Consider the following 23,054-nt stretch of genomic DNA (forward strand, 5'->3'; position numbering starts at 1 on the left):
ATTGTCCATCTGTAGTATGAAGCGATGACCAATCAGTTTGGCTGGATCTGAGCCCACAGTATGGTTCTGAATACCTCAGAATTCATTCGTCTGCTTCTGTCCTGTCACATCAATAAACACTAGTGACCCAGTGCCACTGGCAGCCATGCATGCCCAAGCCATCACACTGCCTCTGCTGTGTTTTACAGATGATGTGGTATGCTTTGGATCATGAGCTGTACCACGCCTTCGCCATACTTATCTCTTTCCATCATTCTGGTAGAGGTTGATCTTGGTTTCATCTGTCCAAAGAATGTTCTTCTAGGACTGTGCTGGCTTTTTTTAGATTTTTTTTTTTTTTTTAGCTAAGTCGAGTCTAGCCTTTTGATTCTTGATGCTTATGAGTGGCTTGCACCGTGCAGTGAACCCTCTGTATTTACTTTCATGCAGTCTTCTCTTTATGGTAGATTTGGATATTGATAAGTCTACCACCTGGAGAGTGTTGTTCACTTGGTTGGCTGTTGTGAAGGGGTTTCTCTTCACCATGGAGACTATTCTGCGATCATCCACCACTGTTGTCTTCCGTGGGCGCCCAGGTCTTTTTGCATTGATGAGTTCACCAGTGCTTTCTTTCTTTCTCAGGATGTACCAAGCTGTAGATTTTGCCACTCCTAATGTAGCAATTTCTCAGATGTTTTTTTCTGTTTTTGCAGCTTAAGTATGGCTTGTTTCACCTGCATGGAGAGCTCATTTGACCGCTTGTTTCCTTCACAGCAAAACCTTCCAAATGCAAGCACCACACCTCAGATCAACTCCAGGCCCTTTATCTGCTTAATTGAGAATGACATAACGAAGGGATTGCCCACACCTGTCCATGAAATAGCCTTGGAGTCAATTGTCCAATTACTTTTGGTCCCTTTAAAAACAGGGTGGCACATGTTAAGGAGCTGAAACTCCTAAACCCTTCATCCAATTTTAATGTGGATACCCTCAAATGAAAGCTGAAAGTCTGAACTTCAACTGCATCTGAATTGTTTTGTTTAAAATTAATTGTGGTAATGTCTAGAACCAAAATTAGAAAAATGTTGTCTCTGTCCAAATATATATATGGACCTAACTGTAACTCTGCCTCCAGAGCTTATTTTGCGTATCAGTATGATGTGTAATGGCAGCGTCCTCTATAGAGCCTGGAAAAGCTCATTTACATAAAGTGATAAAAGATGATGATCCACAAGGCATCTCATATGCGGCATACAGCTAGGACTTTTTTCAGCAGTCTGTATCCTGTATTCTTATATTAATAGTTTAGGTAGGTCAAATACTGTGACACTCCCTTTAAACCCTTCATGACATGGTGATTTTCCGTTTTTCCCTCTCTTTCTTCCAAGCCCATAACCTTTTTATTTTTCCTTCAATTTAATTTGTTTTTTGTGGGACGAGTTGTACTTTTGAATTTTACTATTCATTCTACCACACAGTGTAGTGGAAAAAGGGCAAAAAAAAATCTAAGGGCGTTGAAATTGTAAAATAAAAAAAAAATAAAAATTAAATTGCAATTTCACAATTGTTTTTGGGTGTTTTTATTTACCCTGTTCACGTTATGGTAAAACTGACCTGGAAATATGATTTTCCTTGTTTGTGTGATTGCAGTTACCAAACGTAGTCGTCTTTTTTTTTTTTTTTTTTTTCTTAAATATTTTCTCATTTTTTTTTTTTTCAAAGGAAAAATTTTTTTTTGCTTTTATTGGCATTTTAATTTTTCAGGAACGGGCCTGTGTGATGGCTTATTTTTTTATGTCCTGAGGTGAAGTTTTCAGTGATAAAATTTTGGGTTAGATAAATTGTTTTGGTTGCCTCATTGTATTTTATTGAAATGTTGCGACTGGCCAAAAATTCTATTTTGATCAGAATTTTATGAACCCAGCAATACCAAATATTTAATTGAGCACAAGAGGGATAATTCCAATTTTTTTTTCACGTTTTGTTCATACTTTTGTGCATCAGCACTGCGATGTATTGAGAAAATCATGATCTACTATGAATGAAATGCCAGCCACAGGCTGTCTTTTACAGGAGGATCGTAATGACAGGCAGCAGGGGTTGGCAGCAGGCCTGTGGCTTTCATGACAAGTCATTGACACCCCGTGATCGTGTCATGGGCGCTCCGATGGGATAGTGGAATGGTGGTGTGTTTTAAGTGCCACTGTAAGAGATTGACAGCAGAATTTAACAGGTTAACAGCCATGGGTGGAGCTCCAATCCACCTGCGTTTGTTAGAGGCATATGATGGCTGACTAAATCAGCCATCATGGGCGGGGCAGCTTGTGAGTCCGCATTAAAGGAAGGAACGTGACATATGTTGTAAGTTTACATCATATCTCATGAACCAGTTAATTTAAACTCCAAAAACAAAATAACACAACTGCTTAATACTGCAATGTGCTGCTTTTTTTTTTTTTTTTTTTTTTTTTTTTTTAATAAAATGCCCTTTACCTTGTATCATGACTTTCTTTTTTTCAGCTTATTGCAGACCTTAAAAAGGAGATTCGGAATGAAGGTGCACTTGACTCTCTAACAGATTCTCCTGATATAAGGTACAATTTTTCAGCTTCAGATTTAAAGAATGTTATCTATTTTGTGCTGATTTTGTGCTCAATGATTATAGTATTCACTGTAATTTCACCACGTTTTCTTTAAATGGGAATCCTGTTGTGACTACTGATCAATATTATATAAAATGTATCACAAAAGTGAATACATCCCTCACAACACTGAATGTTTTTTTTTTAAACTTTTTATTGAAATATTCCACAAAATAACATAAGAAGCATGTGACATTGCAGTGTAAAAAAACAGAGTAATCCATCTAAACATCATCCACAATATCAGTTATAAAAGCATACTTTCAATAATAAAGTAAACAAACAACCAACAAATGAAATAGAACACTAAGCATAATGTATTCTATTCTCAACACCATTGCATCACCAGTCAGGGGATTCTTAATCAGGGTTAGAAGTTTGCAACAATTCGAGTAATAGTAAGCAAATAGTCCACTTAAAGCATCACATTTATGCACTGAAAAAGAGACACTTCAAGGATTATATCTCACAGTTGAGGAAATTATGGCATCAGGAGCTAGGTGGTGTGTCAAGGGTGAGTCACACCACCTTTCCCAAATTCTATGAAATTTCTGAGGACATCCTCTATTTCTGTATATGTTCTCATATGGAATTATATTGTTCACTAATTTTTTCCACTGACCGAATGAGACCTTCCCCCCCATCCACCTCAATGCTATCACTTTCCCAACGAAAAACAGAACCTCCCTGAGAAATATTCTGTCATAATGAGTCCACATTTCTTTGTCCACGACACCCAATACACACATCTCTGGAGTACATTCAATTGGTATCCCAATTATCCTTTCTAGTGTAAAAATTGCATCCTTCCAATATCTTCTTATAATTCTACAATCCCAAATGAGATGCCAAAAATCTGCTCCCACCTCCCCACATGTATGACATTCATCATTTACTCTTCTGCCAAATTTATGTAGTATACTTGGGGTTAAATAGGATTGGTGAAGCATATATAATTGAATGAATTTATTTGCCGCTGGAGACACCATCATATGTGTCCCCAATGCGTCATTCCACTGGTCATCGGTGTTACGGGCTGGCAGAACGCACCAAATAATAAAGATGGAATAATATTGGGTGCGTTCGCAGCCCGGGGCCCACCGTGCAGAGGTGACAAACTGCAGCTAAGCAATGAGGAGAGAGGCAAGTAGGGGGAAGCCGGACACCGGTGGGTAACCACTGAGGCGGTGCTTACAGGAACGAACTCCGTTACGTCACGTAGTTTGTACCAGCCGGTGAACAAATGAGACCTGTTAAGCTCAGATCACAGCAATGTGAACCACCGCTTGGAGCGGGTGCAATGTCCGCCCTGACAGACGCCACTAACCAGCCTAACAGCTGAGCTGGAAAGCGCACATGCTACTGTGGTGGACGCTGCGGTAGCAGTGGTCCAGGAGGCCTGTACTGGCCGACAGGGCTGTGGAGTTGGAGTCGGTGCTCATTTTGGTGGAGTTGGAGTCGGTATAAAATGGACCGACTCCGACTCCTAAAATATATAATAAATTGGGTACAGTAGTTCAATGCAGAATGTGCTGAATATTTTTTCATAGGAATTTGGGAAAGTTCTGAAATGTCCTATAAATGGCTGTTCTATTCCTGATCTAAGGCTACATTCACACACAGCGTTTTTCCTGCGTTTTTTGAGTATACGTTTTTCAGTTGCAAAAGCAGATCAACTTTTTAAAAAAACTGCATCACCTGAAAGGTTTTTGAGCTCATAGATAATGTTTTCAGTAGCAAAAGCAGATTAGAAATCTGCTCTATCTAGCTATATATCCATTTATCCATATCTGTCTATCCATATCATATCTGTACCTAAAAGAACGAAAGCCGAATAGCACACAGACTAAGGCCGATTTCACATTTGCGTTAAAGGCCGCAGTGTCAGCCTTCGCACGGCCGCCGCTAAGACCCGCCCCCTGCCGAGCCTCCGCCGGTAGCTCCGCCTCCGGGCGCATGACTCTGCATGCGTCCCCTATCTTTATCACTGAGGACGCAGGCCGTGCGCAGTATGCGTTTTGGCGGCGCCTGCGTCCTTTTGACGGTGCACCGACCAGCGCCAAACGCAACCTGTTGCAATTTGGTTGCGCTCGGGGCACCGTCAAAAGGACGCAGGCGCCGCCAAACGCATATTGCGCACGGCCTGCGTCCTCAGTCATAAAGATAGGGGACGCATGCAGCGTCATGCGCCCGGAGGCGGAGCTACCGGTGGAGGCGCGGCAGGGGGCGGGGCTTAGCGGCGGCCATGCGCAGGCCGACGCTGCGGCCTTTAAGGCAAATGTGAAACCGGCCTAACACTACTTTTTTTTTTTTTTTTTTAGCACAAGTCAGGTACACCTCATAGCTGCCCAAAAGGACTCCCAGGACAGGCATTGCTCGTCTTCAGTAACACATCAACATCAATTGATAGTTGGAATAAATAGACTGCATTCATCACCACATCTTCTTAAGGTGCAGGCTTTATTTTCAAGTGTAGGGGTGTGCAGTATGAGGTTCTGCAGCAGCTGAGGTGTGCAGTAATGAAATTCTGCAGAACAGTATGAGGTTCTGCCCCCCCTAGGTTTGATCCTTGCTACGCCCATAGTGTGAATGTAGCCTGAGGATCTAGGCTTTATCTTAGCCGAGATAAGTCATAGTGTGTATGTGTGTGTGTGTGTGTGTGTGTGTGTGTGTGTGTGTGTGTGTGTGTGTGTGTATATGTACAGTGGGGCAAAAAAGTATTTAGTCAGTCAGCAATAGTGCAAGTTCCACCACTTAAAAAGATGAGAGGTGTCTGTAATTTACATCATAGGTAGACCTCAACTATGGGAGACAAACTGAGAAAAAAAAATCCAGAAAATCACATTGTCTGTTTTTTTTTTTTTCATTTTATTTGCATATTATGGTGGAAAATAAGTATTTGGTCAGAAACAAGCAATCAAGATTTCTGGCTCTCACAGACCTGTAACTTCTTCTTTAAGAGTCTCCTCTTTCCTCCACTCATTACCTGTAGTAATGGCACCTGTTTAAACTTATCAGTATAAAAAGACACCTGTCCACACCCTCAAACAGTCTGACTCCAAACTCCACTATGGTGAAGACCAAAGAGCTGTCAAAGGACACCAGAAACAAAATTGTAGCCCTGCACCAGGCTGGGAAGACTGAATCTGCAATAGCCAACCAGCTTGGAGTGAAGAAATCAACTGTGGGAGCAATACTTAGAAAATGGAAGACATACAAGACCACTGATAATCTCCCTCGATCTGGTGCTCCACGCAAAACCCCACCCCGTGGGGTCAGAATGATCACAAGAACGGTGAGCAAAAATCCCAGAACCACGCGGGGGGACCTAGTGAATGAACTGCAGAGAGCTGGGACCAATGTAACAAGGCCTACCATAAGTAACACACTACGCCACCATGGACTCAGATCCTGCAGTGCCAGACGTGTCCCACTGCTTAAGCCTGTACATGTCCGGGCCCGTCTGAAGTTTGCTAGAGAGCATTTGGATGATCCAGAGGAGTTTTGGGAGAATGTCCTATGGTCTGATGAAACCAAACTGGAACTGTTTGGTAGAAACACAACTTGTCGTGTTTGGAGGAAAAAGAATACTGAGTTGCATCCATCAAACACCATACCTACTGTAAAGCATGGTGGTGGAAACATCATGCTTTGGGGCTGTTTCTCTGCAAAGGGGCCAGGACGACTGATCTGGGTACATGAAAGAATGAATGGGGCCATGTATCGTGAGATTTTGAGTGCAAACCTCCTTCCATCAGCAAGGGCATTGAAGATGAAACGTGGTTGGGTCTTTCAACATGACAATGATCCAAAGCACACCGCCAGGGCAACGAAGGAGTGGCTTCGTAAGAAGCATTTCAAGGTCCTGGAGTGGCCTAGCCAGTCTCCAGATCTCAACCCTATAGAAAACCTTTGGAGGGAGTTGAAAGTCCGTGTTGCCAAGCGAAAAGCCAAAAACATCACTGCTCTAGAGAAGATCTGCATGGAGGAATGGGCCAACATACCAACAACAGTGTGTGGCAACCTTGTGAAGACTTACAGAAAACGTTTGACCTCTGTCATTGCCAACAAAGGATATATCACAAAGTATTGAGATGAAATTTTGTTTCTGACCAAATACTTATTTTCCACCATAATATGCAAATAAAATGAAAAAAAAAACAGACAATGTGATTTTCTGGATTTTTTTTTTCTCAGTTTGTCTCCCATAGTTGAGGTCTACCTATGATGTAAATTACAGACGCCTCTCATCTTTTTAAGTGGTGGAACTTGCACTATTGCTGACTGACTAAATACTTTTTTGCCCCACTGTTTGTGTGTGTGTGTGTGTGTGTGTGTGTGTGTGTGTATATATATATATATGTGTGTGTGTGTGTGTGTATATGTATATATATATATATATATATATATATATATATATATATATATATATATATATATATATATATACACTCACTGGCCACTTTATTAGGTACACCATGCTAGTAAGGGGTTGGACCCCCTTTTGCCTTCAGAACTGCCTCAATTCTTTGTGGCAGAGATTCAACAAGGTGCTGGAAGCATTCCTCAGAGATTTTGGACCATATTGACATGATGGCATCACACAGTTGGCGCAGATTTGTCGGCTGCACATCCCTGATGCGAATCTCCCGTTCCACCACATCCCAAAGATGCTCTATTGGATTGAGATCTGGTGACTGAGGAGGCCATTTGAGTACAGTAAACTCATTGTCATGTTCAAGAAACCAATCTGAGATGATTCGAGCTTTATGACATGGCGCATTATCCTGCTGAAAGTAGCCATCAGATGTTGGGTACATTGTGGTCATAAAGGGATGGACATGGTCAGCAACAATACTCAGGTAGGCTGTGGCGTTGCAACGATGCTCAATTGGTACCAAGGGGCCCAAAGAGTGCCCAGAAAAAATTCCCCACACCATGACACCACCACCACCAGCCTGAACCGTTGATACAAGGCAGGATGGATCCATGCTTTCATGTTGTTTACGCCAAATTCTGACCCTACCATCCGAATGTCGCAGCAGAAATCGAGACTCATCAGACCAGGCAACGTTTTTCCAATCTTCTACTGTCCAATTTCGATGAGCTTGTGCAAATTTTAGCCTCAGTTTCCTGTTCTTAGCTGAGAGGAGTGGTACCTAGTGTGGTCTTCTGCTGCTGTAGCCCATTTGCCTCAAAGTTCGACGCACTGTGCGTTCAGAGATGCTCTTCTGCCTACCTTGGTTGTAACGGGTGGCAATTTGAGTCACTGTTGCCTTTCTATCAGCTCGAACCAGTCTGCCCATTCTCCTCTGACCTCTGGCATCAACATGGCATTTCCGGCCACAGAACTGCCGCTCACTGGATTTTTTTTCTTTTTCGGACCATTCTCTGTAAACCCTAGAGATGGTTGTGCGTGAAAATCCCAGTAGATCAGCAGTTTCTGAAATTCTCAGACCAGCCCTTCTGGCACCAACAATCATGCCACGTTCAAAGGCACTCAAATCACCTTTCTTCCCCATACTGATGCTCGGTTTGAACTGCAGGAGATTGTCTTGACCATGTCTACATGCCTAAATGCACTGAGTTGCCGCCATGTGATTGGCTGATTTAGAAATTAAGTCTTAACACACAGTTGGACAGGTGTACCTAATAAAGTGGCCAGTGAGTGTATGTGTGTGTGTGTGTATATATATATATATATATATATATATATATATATATATATATATATATATATATATATATATATACACACAGTACAGACCAAAAGTTTGGACGCACCTTCTCAATCTCGGCGTTTTCTTTACAATTTTCATAGTCATGAAAATAGATTCACTCTGAAGGCATCAAAACTATAAATTAACACATGTGGAATTATATAATTAACAAAAAAGTGTAAAACAACTGAAAATACTGTATGTCTTATATTCTAGGTTCTTCAAAGTAGCCACCTTTTGCTTTGATTTCTGTTTTGCACACTCTTGGCATTCTCTTGATGAGCTTCAAGAGGTAGTCACCGGAAATGGTTTTCACTTCACAGGTGTGCCCTGTCAGGTTTAATAAGTGGGATTTCTTGCCTTATAAATGAGGTTGGGACCATCAGTTGTGTTGTGCAGAAGTCTGGTGGATACACAGGTGATAGTCCTACTGAATAGACTAATAGAATTTGTATTATGGGAAGAAAAAAGCAGCTGAGTAAAGAAAAACGAGTGGCCATCATTACTTTAAGAAATGAAGGTCAGTCAGTCCAAAAAATTGGGAAAACTTTGAAAGTGTCCCCAAGTGCAGTGGCAAAAAACATCAAGCGCTACAAAGAAACTGGCTCACATGAGGACCGCCCCAGGAAAGGAAGACCAAGAGTCACCTCTGCTGTGGAGGATAAGTTCATCCGAGTCACCAGCCTCAGAAATCGCAGGTTAACAGCAGCTCAGATTAGAGACCAGGTCAGTGCCACACAGAGTTCTAGCAGCAGACACATCTCTACAACAACTGTTAAAAGGAGACTTTGTGCAGCAGGCCTTCATGGTAAAATATCTGCTAGGAAACCACTGCTAAGGACAGGCAACAAGCAGAAGAGACTTGTTTGGGCTAAAGAACACAAGGAATGGACATTAGACCAGTGGAAATCTGTACTTTGGTCTGATGTGTCCAAATTTGAGATCTTTGGTTCCAACCACCGTGTCTTTGTGCGACGCAGAAAAGGTGAACGGATGGACTCTACATGCCTGGTTCCCACCGTGAAGCATGGAGGAGGAGGTGTGGGGGTGCTTTGCTGGTGACACTGTTGGGGATTTATTCAAAATTGAAAGCATACTGAACCAGCATTGCTACCACAGCATCTTGCAGCGGCATGCTATTCCATCGGGTTTGCGTTTACTTGGACCATCATTTATTTTTCAACAGGACAATGGCCTCAAACACACCTCCAGGCTGTGTAAGGGCTATTTGACCAAGAAGGAGAGTGATGGGGTGCTACGCCAGATGACCTGGCCTCCACAGACACCAGACTTGAATCCAATCAAGATGGTTTGGGGTGGGCTGGACCGCAGAGTGAAGGCAAAAGGGCCAACAATTGCTAAGCATCTCTGGGAACTCCTTCAAGACTGTTGGAAGACCATTTCCAGTGACTACCTCTTGAAGCTCATCAAGAGAATGCCAAGAGTGTGCAAAGCAGTAATCAAAGCAAAAGGTGGCTACTTTGAAGAACCTAGAATATAAGACATTTTCAGTTGTTTCACACTTTTTTGTTAATTATATAATTCCACATGTGTTAATTCATAGTTTTGATGCCTTCAGAGTGAATCTACAATTTTCATAGTCATGAAAATAAAGAAAACTCTTCGAATGAGAAGGTGTGTCCAAACTGGTCTGTACCATATGTATGTAATCGATATTATACAGTGTATTACATATTTACAATTTATTACAGTTTTTTGTGTTCTAAAGTTGTATTCCAATAAATAGATATTATGTTCTATCTAAATATCTTGATTAATGGATCATAGAAATGATTAAATGTCTGATGTTCACATTGTACTACAATACATTTTTCACTTAAATATAAGCAATATATGTGGGAGTTGGAGTCGGTGTAAGGGAAATTGAGAAGTCGGAGTCGCAGGTTTGGCTTACCGACTCCACAGCCCTGCTGGCCGATGCCCCAGGGCAATAGAGTGTGATGAATAATTACACTGCGGCCCTAAGCAGTGTCAGAGCAACGGTGCTGACTGATTCCTAAACCCTAGCTCATGCGTAATATCCAAGGAGGGGGAATCTTAATGAGTCAGTCACCAGTCTCTTACATCCGTCATCACACACACACACACTAAACACTATAGACTCAGAGTCTATAATAGCGCCTGGCGGGGTTGCCATGCGAACCTTTTATAGCTGTGTCCTTCCGGGACCTTCCTGACCCTCCTAATGGTCCAATCCGAACTAGAGAAGGACCTGAGCATGTGACTCCCCGATCCCCAATGGGAGATTATCCCACAAGCATGCTCAGTGGACTGAAGGAAGGACTTGGACTCTGGAGTCTTTTGCTGCTGGCCAGGCTGCATTGCCATAACTGGACCAGAGGTGGCAGTTGCAACTGAGCCCACAATGCTGGTGTGAGCAGAACGCCAGGATCGAGAAGTCTTCTGAGCAGGCTCCACTGCGGCCGGAGAAGAATGGGAGACCATTGACGGCAAGGCTCGGGATTCCCGCTGTGCAGCGCCCGGAACCCGACGCCTAACAATCGGTGATAGAGGGGATTGGGTGTCTCCATTTACCTTCCACAGCTAGTTGAGTGGAAGAAATTTTGGAATTTAACAAAAAGGTGTATAGAGAGGAAATCACACCCGTAGGTCCCTGAGTGGACAATATTCCTATTGGTGGATATCTAGATATTCGCATCCTAGGAAGTGGGAATTGATATGCTATGGCATGCCTCTGCTGCAGATATCTATAAAACTCTGAGGGATTCCAAATTTTATATGAAATTGTTCAAATGATAATATAATTTGATTTTCAAAAATCTGAGTGTTACACCATTTTGCATCCAGAAAAATGGATCCTGCAAATTCTGGAGATGGGAAAATTCAGGATTATCCCATATCTGAATCTCCCCAATCTGATCAGAAAATGTTATTGTTTGTTTACTTTCCTGCTAAACCTGCATTGCTAAACTATGTGCAAACAGCAGGCCCTGAGGTGGTCTGTATGAACCTTCCAATACCACCCATGGTGTGTATCCCCCCAGAAAATGAATGAGATGAGCTTCTGCGTTAATGAGCCTGTCATGGAGCAACCAATGTTTTAAATAGCGTAACTGGCCTGCCAGATAGTACAAAAAAAGGTCAGGTACCACATATCCACCCTGCGTCTTGGTCGTTTGCAGGGAACCAATATTTACTTTAGGTCTAGATGAGCCCCATATAAACGCTGCCATCAAGCTATGCAGTTTCTTGAAGAAACCCTTGGGGACCTTAATTGACGTGTGTTCCAACATATATAAACACTTTGGGAGGATTATCATTTTAATTCATTTCTGCCCGCCATATACAGGGGGAGTCGAGACCATAACTCAAACTTTTTTTTCATCATATCCTCGAGGGGGTATATTTTGTCTCCAAGGTCTTTAATCGGATTCCGGTTAATTACGATGCCCAAATACTTAAATCTTGGTACTACCTGCAAACCGAACAACACGGGTACTGTTATATTATCCATTATCGGCATAACCACCGACTTACTCCAATTAATTTTAAGAGCCGGAAATTTCCCAAAGCAATTAAGAAGGTCAATCACTCTAGGAAGGGATTGTTCAACCCCATCCAGGAAGAGCACCAGGTCATCCGCATATAATCTTACTTTATCTACTCTATAATTTATATTCCCTCCACCAAATGGTCCTGTCTAGACTTAAGTGCAATTGGTTCAATCGCCAGCGCAAAGAGCATCGGAGACAGTGGGTAGCCCTGTCTGGTCCCCCTACTCAAATTGAAATATTCCGATAGCACGCCATTCACCGATATATTAGCTCTCGGCATGCAATACAGCAATTCAATCCATCTACAAAATATAACTGAGAAGCCAAACTTCAGAAGTACTCGTTGCAAGAATTTCCACTGTAATGAATCAAAGGCCTTTGCAGTATCCAAAGAGGCTATTACCCAAGGTCTTTTATATTTATGGCCTATCTGCGTCAGAACCTGCACTCTTCTAATATTCGAGGAGGTGGATCTTCCTGGGATAAAACTAGTTTGATCCTCATGTACAATGCCCAATATTACAGCTTTCTGTCTATTAGCAATAAGTTTCGTAAGAATTTTATAATCCGTATTGAGCAAGGATATGGGACAATAAGATCCACACTCCTCAGCAGGCTTGTCAGGCTTTGGAATCGCCACAATAGTGGCGTCATAAAAGGATTGGGGAAGTGAGTGTCCTGTAAGTGCCTCAGAAAGGGTCTGCAACAGGACCGGCGCTAACTGGTCTAAATATCTTTTATATAGCTCCCCGGGCATACCATCAGGCCTGGGAGTTTTTCCATTTGACAGGGACCTGGTGGCCTCCCGGATATCCTCTAGAGTGATGTCTCTGTCCAAGAATGCCTGGTCCTCACAAGAAAGTTTAGGAAATTCAATCTGGTCTAAATACTCATCAATTTGTTCCACAGTATAGTTCAATCGAGAATTATACAATCCTCTAAAGTGCTCCTCAAATCTGTTTGCAATTTGGTCAGACTTGAGTAATGGGGTTCCCTCCCTTGTGGTAATGGATACAATGGATAGGGACATTTGATTTTGCTGGACTATATATGCCAAAAATTTACTTGATTGGTTACCAAGTTCAAAATAAGTTTGTTTAGTAAAGAAAAGTTTTCTCTTGGCTTTGTCCTGTAAACATAACATATATTCCCAAGCCATTTATGCAAAGAATTTTCAGAGGGGTTATTAACATAATTGGCTTCCAATGATTTACATTCCTCGGCAAGCCTTTGCTCCCCAATACATGACTCCCTTTTAATATATGAAATTTTGGATTTAACACATCCCGTCAAATATGCCTTAAGCGTGTCCCACAGCACCAGGCTATCAGGGAAATCATCATGATCTGTTATAAAAGCATCGAGTTGGTCTATTATTCCATCTTGCTCCCCAATAAGGGATAACCAAAATGGATGTATATGGAATCTCTTATGTCTACCAGGGCCATCTAGATGAAGGCACACCACCAGTGGAGAATGATCTGATACTGCCCCAGGAAGGTACTCAATTTCACGCAGATCCGATAATACAGCACTATTTCCAAATGCATGATCGATTCTGGATAAACAGCGAGTGGCTGGTGTGTAGATTCTTTCTTAAAAGGATGCTGCTGTCTCCGTAGATCAATTCAGACCATCTCCTCTATAAAAGCACCCAACACACTAGTGTCCTGGCTTCCAGGCCTAGGATTTGCAGCACTCATTCTATCCAAATAAGGATTAAGAATCATGTTGAAGTCTCCGAGGCATAATATCTTAGCATCAGGATGTTGTGTAACAAAGATCGCAGCTTGGAGTACGTCTGTAAGGGATCATATCTATAAATGCATATAAAAAGATGAACCTGCCCTCTGAGTCCCTCCCAGCCGCTTGAACCGACCACCTTAAAGACCTGTGCACCTTAACAGCCACTCCCCTGGAATAGGACGTATGTGTAGCATGTTTCTGCCATTGTATCCAAGGCTTATTCGTCCTAGATATAGTTTCTGGTGTCAAATGAGTTTCTTAAAGGCATATTATCTGCGCTTGCGCTTTACGTATCTGAGAAAACGTCATGTTCCGTTTCCTACCACTCCCCAACCCTCTAATGTTCCATGATAGGAGTTTAAGTGATGCCATATAGATTGCGTAGGAAATCTTTTCTCTGGTTAGTATATACCTTTTGTTCATTCAGTTCCATCACATACAAATCTCTCATGCACACTAAATTATAGATGCAATGCTGCATCGTATGAGATTCCAATTAAACTAAGAACTATTGACCAACAGTGGCCACAAAAACAAGACAAGGGTTGCCCATAAACGTCTCCAAACTGAAGCATAGGCATGAGTGAACTCGTCGTATTTTCCTCCATTTATCTGAGCCACCAATAATAGATATATTGGATTTAATGCATACTCATAAAGTAGCTCCCTCCATCACCCCCCCCCCCCCCTCACTATCCCCTTCCTCAGGAAAGCATCACCTGGATTGTTGGTCCGACCACTCAGTTTTTTACTAAACCCATAGGGTAACCGAGCCATCGGACCGGGAAATGCGGCACAAACGCCCGCAGAGATGGGCGCCCCTCCACACCCCCATTTGAGTTCACAATAATTGCCATTATCTTCCCCCCCCCCAAGGAGTGGGAGCTCAAGTGTCTGCATGCATAGGTAAACATTCAGAGGAGGGAAAGTGTGACAATATCCAATTAACCACTATATTGACACTTTAACAAGGCCATATGGGAGCGATTATTGTTAGAAATACATTAACCCCTTCACCCCCAAGGGTGGTTTGCACGTTCATGACCGGGCCAATTTTTACAATTCTCACCACTGTCCCTTTATGAGGTCATAACTCTGGAACGCTTCTATGAATCCCGGTGATTCTGACATTGTTTTCTCGTGACATATTGTACTTCATGATAGTGGTAAAATTTCATTCAAATAACTTGCGTTTATTTGTGAAAAAAATGGAAATTTGGCAAAAATTTTGACAATTTCGCAATTTTCCAACTTTGAATTTTTATGCCCTTAAATCACAGAGATACGGCACACAAAAAACTTGATAAGTAACATTTCCCACATGTTTACTTTACATCAGCACAATTTTGGAACCAAAATTTTTTTTGTTAGGAAGTTATAAGGGTTAAAAATTGACCAGCGATTTCTCATTTTTGCAACACCATTTTATTTTTACGGACCACATCACATTTGAAGACACTTTGAGGGTTCTATATGATAGAAAATACCCAAAAGTGACACCATTCTAAAAACTGCACCCCTTAAGGTGCTCAAAACCACATTCAAGAAGTTTATTAACCCTTTAGGTGCGTCACAGGAATTTTTTGAATATTTAAAAAAAATGAATATCTAACTTTTTTTCACAAAAAAAATACTTCAGGTTCAATTTTTTTTATTTTACCAAGGGTAACAGGACAAATTGGACTACAAAAGTTATTGTGCAATTTGTCCTGAGTACGCTGATACCTGATATGTTGGGGGGAACCACTGTTTCGGCGCATGGCAGAGCTCAGAATGGAAGGAGCGCCGTTTGACTTTTTCAATGCAAAATTGGCTGGAATTCAGATCGGACGCCATGTCACGTTTGGAGAGCCACTGATGTACCTAAACAGTGGAAACCCCCCACAAGTGACCCCATTTTGGAAACTAGACCCCCCCAAGGAACTTATCTAGATATGTGGTGAGAACTTGGAACCCACAAGGGCTTCATAGAAGTTTATAACATACAGCCGTACAATTAAAAAATCATATTTTTTCCACAAAAATGATCTTTTCACCCTCAATTCTTATTTTTCCAAGGGTAACAGGGCCCTAAAAGGTATTGTGCAATTTGTCCTGGGTACGCTGATACCCCACATGTGGGGGTAAACCACTATTTGGGCGCATGGCAGAGCTCGGAAGGGAAGCAGCGCCATTTGACGTTTTTGGCTGGAATTGAGATCTGACACCATGTCGTGTTTGGAAAGCCCCTGATGTACCAAAACAGTGGAAACCCCCCACAAATGACACCATTTTGGAAACTAGACCCCCAAGGAACTTATCTAGATGTGTGGTGAGCACTTTGACCCCTCCAGTGCTTCACAGAAGTTTATAACGCCCGGGCGTGAAAATAAAAAATTCGTATTTTTTCCACAAACATGATATTTTAGTCACCAATTTTTTTATTTTCCCAAGGGTACCAGGAGAAATTGGACCCCAAATGTTGTCCAATTTGTCCTGAGTACGCTGATACCCCATATGTGGGAGAAAACTACTGTATGGGCACATGTCGGGGCTCGGAAGGGAAGTAGTGACGTTTTGGAATGCAGACTTTGATGGAATGGTCTGCGGGTGTCATGTTGCCTTTGGAGAGCCCCTAATGTACCTAAACAGTGGAAACCCCCCACAAATGACCCCATTTTGGAAGCTAGACCCCCTAAGTAACTCATCTAGATGTGTGGTTAGCACTTTGAACCCCCAAGGGCTTCACAGAAGTTTATAACGCCCGGGCGTGAAAATAAAAAAAATCATTTTTTTCCACAAAAATGATACTTTTGCCCCCAATTTTTTATTTTCCTAACGGTAACAGGAGAAATTGGACCCCAAAAGTTGTTTTTCAATTAGTCCTGAGTAGGCTGATACCCTACATGTGGGGGTAAAACACTGTTTTGGCGCATGGCAGAGCTTGGAAGGGAAGGAGCACATTTGACTTTTTCAACTCAGAATTGGCTGGAATTGAGATCAGATGCCATGTTGCATTTGGAGAGCACCTGATGTGCCCAAACAGTGGAAACCCCCAATTCTAACTCCAACCCTAACGCCAACACACCCCTAACCCTAATCTCAGCCCTAACCCTAACCCTGGCCCTAGCCCTAACCCTAATGGGAAAATGGAAATAAATACATTTTCTTTTAATTTTATTATTTTTCCCTTACTAAGGGGGTGATAACGGGGGGTTTGATTTACTATTTATGGCTGTATTTATTTTTGGCGGCTGTCGCATGCTAAAAGACGCTTTTTATTGTAAAAATAGTTTTTGCATCACCACATATTGAGAGCTATAATTTTTCCGTATTTTGACTCACTGAGTCATATGAGGTCTTAATTTTTGCGGGACGAGTTGACGCTTTTATTGGCACCATTTTCGGGCACGTGAAATTTTTTGATCGCTTTTTATTCCGATTTTTGGGACGCAGAATGAAAAAAAACCAGCGTTTCATGAATATCTTTTGGGGGGGTGCGTTTACACTGTTCCGCGTGCGGTAAAATTGATAAAGCGGTTTTATTCTTCGGGTCAGTACGGTTACAGCGATACCTCATTTAGGTCTTTTTTTATGTTTTGTCGATTTTATGCAATAAAAACTATTTTATATAAAAAATAATTATTTTTGTATCGCTTTATTCTGCAAGCTATAACTTTTTATTTTTTCGCTGACTATGCTGTATGGCGGCTCGTTTTTTGCGGGACAAGATGACGTTTTCAGCGGTACCATGGATATTTATATGCGTCTTTTTGATCGCGTGTTATTGCACTTTTTGTTTGGCGGTATGATGATAAATCATTATTTTTTGCTTCGTTTATTTTTATTTTTTAAGGGGTTCGCTAAAGGGGTTAACTAATGGAATAGTTTTATAGGGTAGGTCGTTACGGACGTGGCGATACCTAATATGTGTACTTTTATTGTTTTTTTTTTTTTAATTTAAAAAAAAAAATGGATTTATTGGGGGAATATTTTTTTTTTTTTTTTTCTAATTTATTTGGCGATTTTTTTTTTTTTTAAATTATTTTAACACTTTATTTTTTTTTTTTTAACTTTATTACATAGTCCCAGGTGGGACATCACTGTCCTGTGACAGATCACTTTGACAGATCAGCAATCTGTCACAGGCAGTTCTGCAGACTTCCTCATGCCTGCGCTTTGCAGGCACTGAGGAAGTCAGCTCCCTACAGGCCCCCGTCGCCATCTTGGATTCGGGGGCCTGTAGGGAAAGAGACCCCCGCAGCAGCGCTGCACATTGCGCTGCCGTGGGGGGGCTCAGGGAAGCACGGAGGGAGCCCCCTCCCTGCCGATGCTTCCCTTTAACCCCCGGTACACCGCGATCATGTTTGATCGCGGTGTGCAAGGGGATAACGTGTCGGGGGCGGTCCGTGACCTCCCCTGACACATAGTGCCGGGTGTCAGCTGTGATAATCAGCTGACACCCGGCCGCGATCAGCGGCGCTCACCACGTGGGCGCCGCTGATCGCGGTAGACTTACTATCCCGTCCATGGGCATAGGGGCCCGGGTCCCATGGACAGGATAGTACGTCTGATGTCAGGAAGGGGTTAAGCTACCATTGCAATTACGTAACTTTGTACACAAGTATGAAACACAGGTAATGCGAAAAGTTTAGAACAAGGAGTATAAAAGTTCAATGAGTAATCACCATCCGAGATGCAATGTTCAGCGCACATCTTACAATAGATCCAGCAACATTGACTTGTATTATCACTTGTTTTGGCGTCTTTCTCTCCTGTAGATCCATTCCTCTGCTTCTTCGGGGTTCTGAAAGAAAATTACCTTATCCCCATCTACCACTCTCAATCTAGCTGGGTACGCCATCGAATAAATGACATTCGAGTTCTTCAAACGTCTCTTAACAGAAACAAAGGAGGCTCTCCGCTTTTGTAAATCTGCCGAAAAGTCCGGGAATAACATCACAGTAGTATTTTCAAATTTAATTATTTGGGCCTTTCTTGCCAATTGCAGAATATAATCTCTGTCCGTCCAGTTGAGGAATCTGGCGAGCAGAGGTCTAGTAGGAGCCCCCAGAGGATTTGGTTTTCCAGGCACCCGATGCGCCCATTCCACTGCGAAAGCAGCGGAGAAAGTGGCCTCCGGGAATAGATTACGCATCCATTTTTCCACGAAACTACTAGGATTATGACCTTCTGCTCTCTCCGGCAACCCAATTATATGAATATCACAACACTGAATATCTGACACTGAAGATATAATGTAAAGTAGTGAGAGTACAGCTTGTAGAACAGTGTAAATTTGGTGTCCTCTAAATAACACACAGCCATTAATGTTTAAACTGCTGACAATAAATGTGAGTACACCCCTAAGTGAAAGTGGCCTAATTGTGCCCAAAGTGTAGATTTTTTTTTGTGCGGCAACCATAATTTTCAGGCACTGCCTTTTAACTTTTTTTTGCATGGATTTCACTAGAGCTTCACAGGTTACCACTGGAATCCTCTTCCACTCCTCCATGACAACATCACGGAGCTGGTGGATCTTGGAGACCTTTTGATCCTCCATCTTCCGATTGAGGATGCCCCATAGATGCTCAATGGGGTTTTGGTCTGGAGACATGCTTGGCCAGTCCAACACCTTTACCCTCAGTTTCTTTAGCAAGGCATTGGTGGTCTTGGAGTTCTTTGGGGTCGTTGTCATGTTGAATACTACCCCGCAGCACAGTTTCTGAATGGAGGGGATCACGCTCTGCTTCAGTATGTCACAGTGCATCTTGGCATTCAATGCTCCCTCAATGAGCTATAGCTCCCCACAACCGGCAGCACTCATGCAGCCCCAAATGAGTGTTGTCCTATGGAAAGATATACCGTAATAAAATATTTACAAAAATGTGAGGGATGTCCTCACTTTTGTGATGTGGTAAAAATACTTTTTACTTTTTGTGAGAAATGCATTAGAAATACCATAAAATAAGTTGGCTTTGCTTGACGTGAGATGTAAGTCAACGCTTGGCTCCCAGCTCCTGTTTTTCCGTAACAGTTGGTGCAGCTCTCTTTATGCACTCTTTTATTACCTCCTGGAGAATCACTGTTTATGCTCACTATCAGTCATGATGCCACTGATAAGAAAAGGCTGGAAAAGATAATTAGAGATCAAACAAAAATGCTCCTCCATGAAGGGGTATTTCCATTTCCAAAATCCAATCCTAATATGTAGTAGGAGAGTAGTAATAATAATATTAGCAAATCGCTCCAATTAGAAATTTAGTGTAATTTTTCTGATTTGCTATGTCTCTTTCCTCCTGTGCATTGCAGTGGTCATAAACATGAATACCTAAGGGCCCCGCCACACACAAAGACTCACCAGCGATCCCGACAACGATATCAACGTGTCAGGATCGCTGGTGAGTCGCTACATGATCGCTGGTGAGCTGTCAAACAGCTTCACCAGCAATCAGCACAGCGACGCCGAGCGCGCGGCGTCGCTATGTACTTTAGTTACCAGCGCGCTGATGCAGGGAGCGTACGTCACTTAGAAACCTGATGTGTACCTTGGTTACCAGCTCCCTGCATCAGCGCGCTGGTAACTAAGGTATACATCGGGTTTCTAGGCACAGCGCGCCCCCTTAGAAATCCGATGTATACCTTAGTTACCAGCTCCTGGTCGCTGGTCTACCGCCTGTCACACGCAGCGATGCGTGCTGACCAGCGGGAGACCTGCGACCCCAAAAATGTCCAGGGCTTTCCATCAACGATCAGCGATACCGGCAGGGGGCCGGTCGCTGATCGCTGTCACACAGCGATCTCGCTCGTGATATCGCTGTTGCATCACAAAACTTGTGACTCAGCAGCGATCTCGCTAGCGAGATCACTATGTGTGATGGGGCCCTTAGGTCCTGCAATGCCTGCACATAAGAGACATGGTGAATCAGAAAAACTGTACTACATTTCTAATTGGAAGTATTTGCCAATATTATTATAACTAATACAACATATTCAGATAGGATCTTGAAGATGGGAATACTCCTTTAAAAGAAAATGAGGTTCAGCTCCTTTCAGCTGGAAGATTCGCTCATGAGCCTGCAACATCAACACCTACCTGTCCCAACAATGAAGCCTGCGGCTTCGGCTGTAGTTGAGGTGGAGTGTCAAAGACTGGTGGGGGTGGGGGGAGGTTAGTGCAACCTGGATGTGCCTAAAATGGCAGCTTGGTCAGGGACTCCTCAACGATGTGGTGACGTATGTACAGCTGGGAACTCGGGAGTTACATCCTGACGGTGGGACTACTTGAAGGGATGTTTTCACAGCTGTCATATAACAGCTCCTTACGTATACTATCCAATCTTATGGGTCGTCTGAAAAAAGGTGTGTATGATCCATGAAGAAGTAAAGTTCATGACCACCTAATTAGGTGGAGGAGCGGGTTGGAGAGGTGAATAAATTAACTGCCACTTATAAATTGGGATCTCAAGAAATGTGTCTTATAATGAGCAAGGTCGGCGACTTTGAAAACAGACTACATAGAAATAACATCGTAGACCTCCTGTTTCTACATGGAGCATTGGAAGCATTCATCTAGTCTGTTTTGTATCACGTGATGTCATAGACAATGGAAAAGAGAAGAATTAACTGGGTAGAAAGGTAGACTGAGTAATTTACATAGTGATATGTACCGTATATACTCGCGTATAGGCCAAGATTTTCAGCCCATTTTTTGGGGGCTGAAAGTCCCCCTCTCAGCTTATACGCGAGTCATATAGCCAGGGGGTAGGTGGGGGGGGTGTCACATCACTGATCACTGACCCCCCCCCCCGGCACGTCTGCAGCCCCCCTGCTTATCCCACGGTCTCCTTTCCTTCCTGCAGCGGTCACATTGTACCGCTCATTAAAGTAATGAATATGTGCATATTTATGACTTTAATGAGCAGTACTGCGTGACCGCTGAAGGAAGGGAGACCGTGGGAGAGCGGGGCTGCAGAGACGCGCCAGGGGGAGGTAAGTATTTACTTTATTCACCTTTCCCGGTTCCAACGCTGCTCGCCGCGGTCTACCCGCCGGGTCCCTCTGTCAGTGACGTTCAGGCAGCAGCACTGACTACATGATCGCGCCCTCTGCCTGAACAGTCACTGACAGAGGGACCCGGCGGGCAGACAGCGAGTCTTGAGCCAGCGCCATGAGCCATGCGACACCTGTCGCCCATAGCGCACCGCTGTCCGCCTTCTCGGCATACCGGCACCTGGCCCCCAGAGACAAGAGGGGAGTATGTCTTTTTTTTTTTTTATATATTATAAATACCTGCAGTAGCAGCAGCAGCAATATATGGGGGCATAATATATGGGGCATATTCAATGGAGCATCTTATGGGGGCAGCATATGGGGCATATTCAATGGAGCATCTTATGGGGGAAGCATATGGGGGTATATTCAATGGAGCATCTTATTGGGGCAGCATATGGGGGCATATTCTATGGAACGTCTTATGAGGCCAGAGCATATTCTATAGAGCATCTTTGGGGGCATATCCTGTGGGGCAGCATATGGGGGCATATCCTATGGAGCAGCATATGGGGGCATATCCTATGGAGCAGCATATGGGGGCATATCCTATGGGGCAGCATATGAGGGCATATCCTATGGGGAAGCATATGGGGACATATCCTATGGGGCAGCATATGGGGGCATATCCTATGGGGCAGCATATGGGGGCATATCCTATGGAGCAGCATATGGGGGCATATCCTATGGAGCAGCATATGGGAACATATCCTATGGAGCAGCATATGGGGGCATATCCTATGGGGCAGCATATGAGGGCATATCCTATGGGGCAGCATATGGGGGCATATCCTATGGGGCAGCATATGGGGGCATATCCTATGGGGCAGCATATGAGGGCATATCCTATGGGGCAGCATATGGGGGCATATCCTATGGGGCAGCATATGGGGGCATATCCTATGGGGCAGCATATGGGGGCATATCCTATGGGGCAGCATATGGGGGCATATCCTATGGGGCAGCATATGGGGGCATATCCTATGGGGCAGCATATGGGGGCATATCCTATGGGGCAGCATATGGGGGCATATCCTATGGGGCAGCATATGGGGGCATATCCTATGGGGCAGCATATGGGGGCATATCCTATGGGGCAGCATATGGGGGCATATCCTATGGGGCAGCATATGGGGGCATATCCTATGGGGCAGCATATGGGGGCATATCCTATGGGGCAGCATATGGGGGCATATCCTATGGAGCAGCATATGGGGGCATATCCTATGGAGCAGCATATTGGGGAATAATCTATGGAGCATCTTATGGGGGCATAATCTATGGAGCATCTTATGGAGCCATAACCTTTATGGAGCATTATATGGGGCATATTATTCTATGGAGCATCTTGTGGGGGCACTATTAACCTTTGTGCAGCATTATATGGGGTGTATTTTGTA

General features: G+C 43.3%; 1 protein-coding gene across 2 annotated transcripts in view; it reads left to right on the plus strand.

Annotated features, from left to right (window-relative positions):
* The window catches only part of RNF17 (ring finger protein 17), a 585,601-nt gene that overhangs the window by 197,383 nt on the left and 365,164 nt on the right, over positions 1 to 23,054 (plus strand). For both annotated transcript variants that reach the window (XM_073583105.1, XM_073583106.1), the window contains one exon: positions 2,500 to 2,573. In XM_073583105.1, the coding sequence (XP_073439206.1) occupies positions 2,500 to 2,573 (74 nt within the window). The remainder of the gene's footprint in view (positions 1 to 2,499; positions 2,574 to 23,054) is intronic.

This window comes from Dendrobates tinctorius, unplaced genomic scaffold (genome assembly GCF_039654945.1).
Source record: "Dendrobates tinctorius isolate UK_male_01 unplaced genomic scaffold, ASM3965494v1 ptg000075l, whole genome shotgun sequence".
In the NCBI taxonomy this organism is placed as follows: domain Eukaryota; kingdom Metazoa; phylum Chordata; class Amphibia; order Anura; family Dendrobatidae; genus Dendrobates; species Dendrobates tinctorius.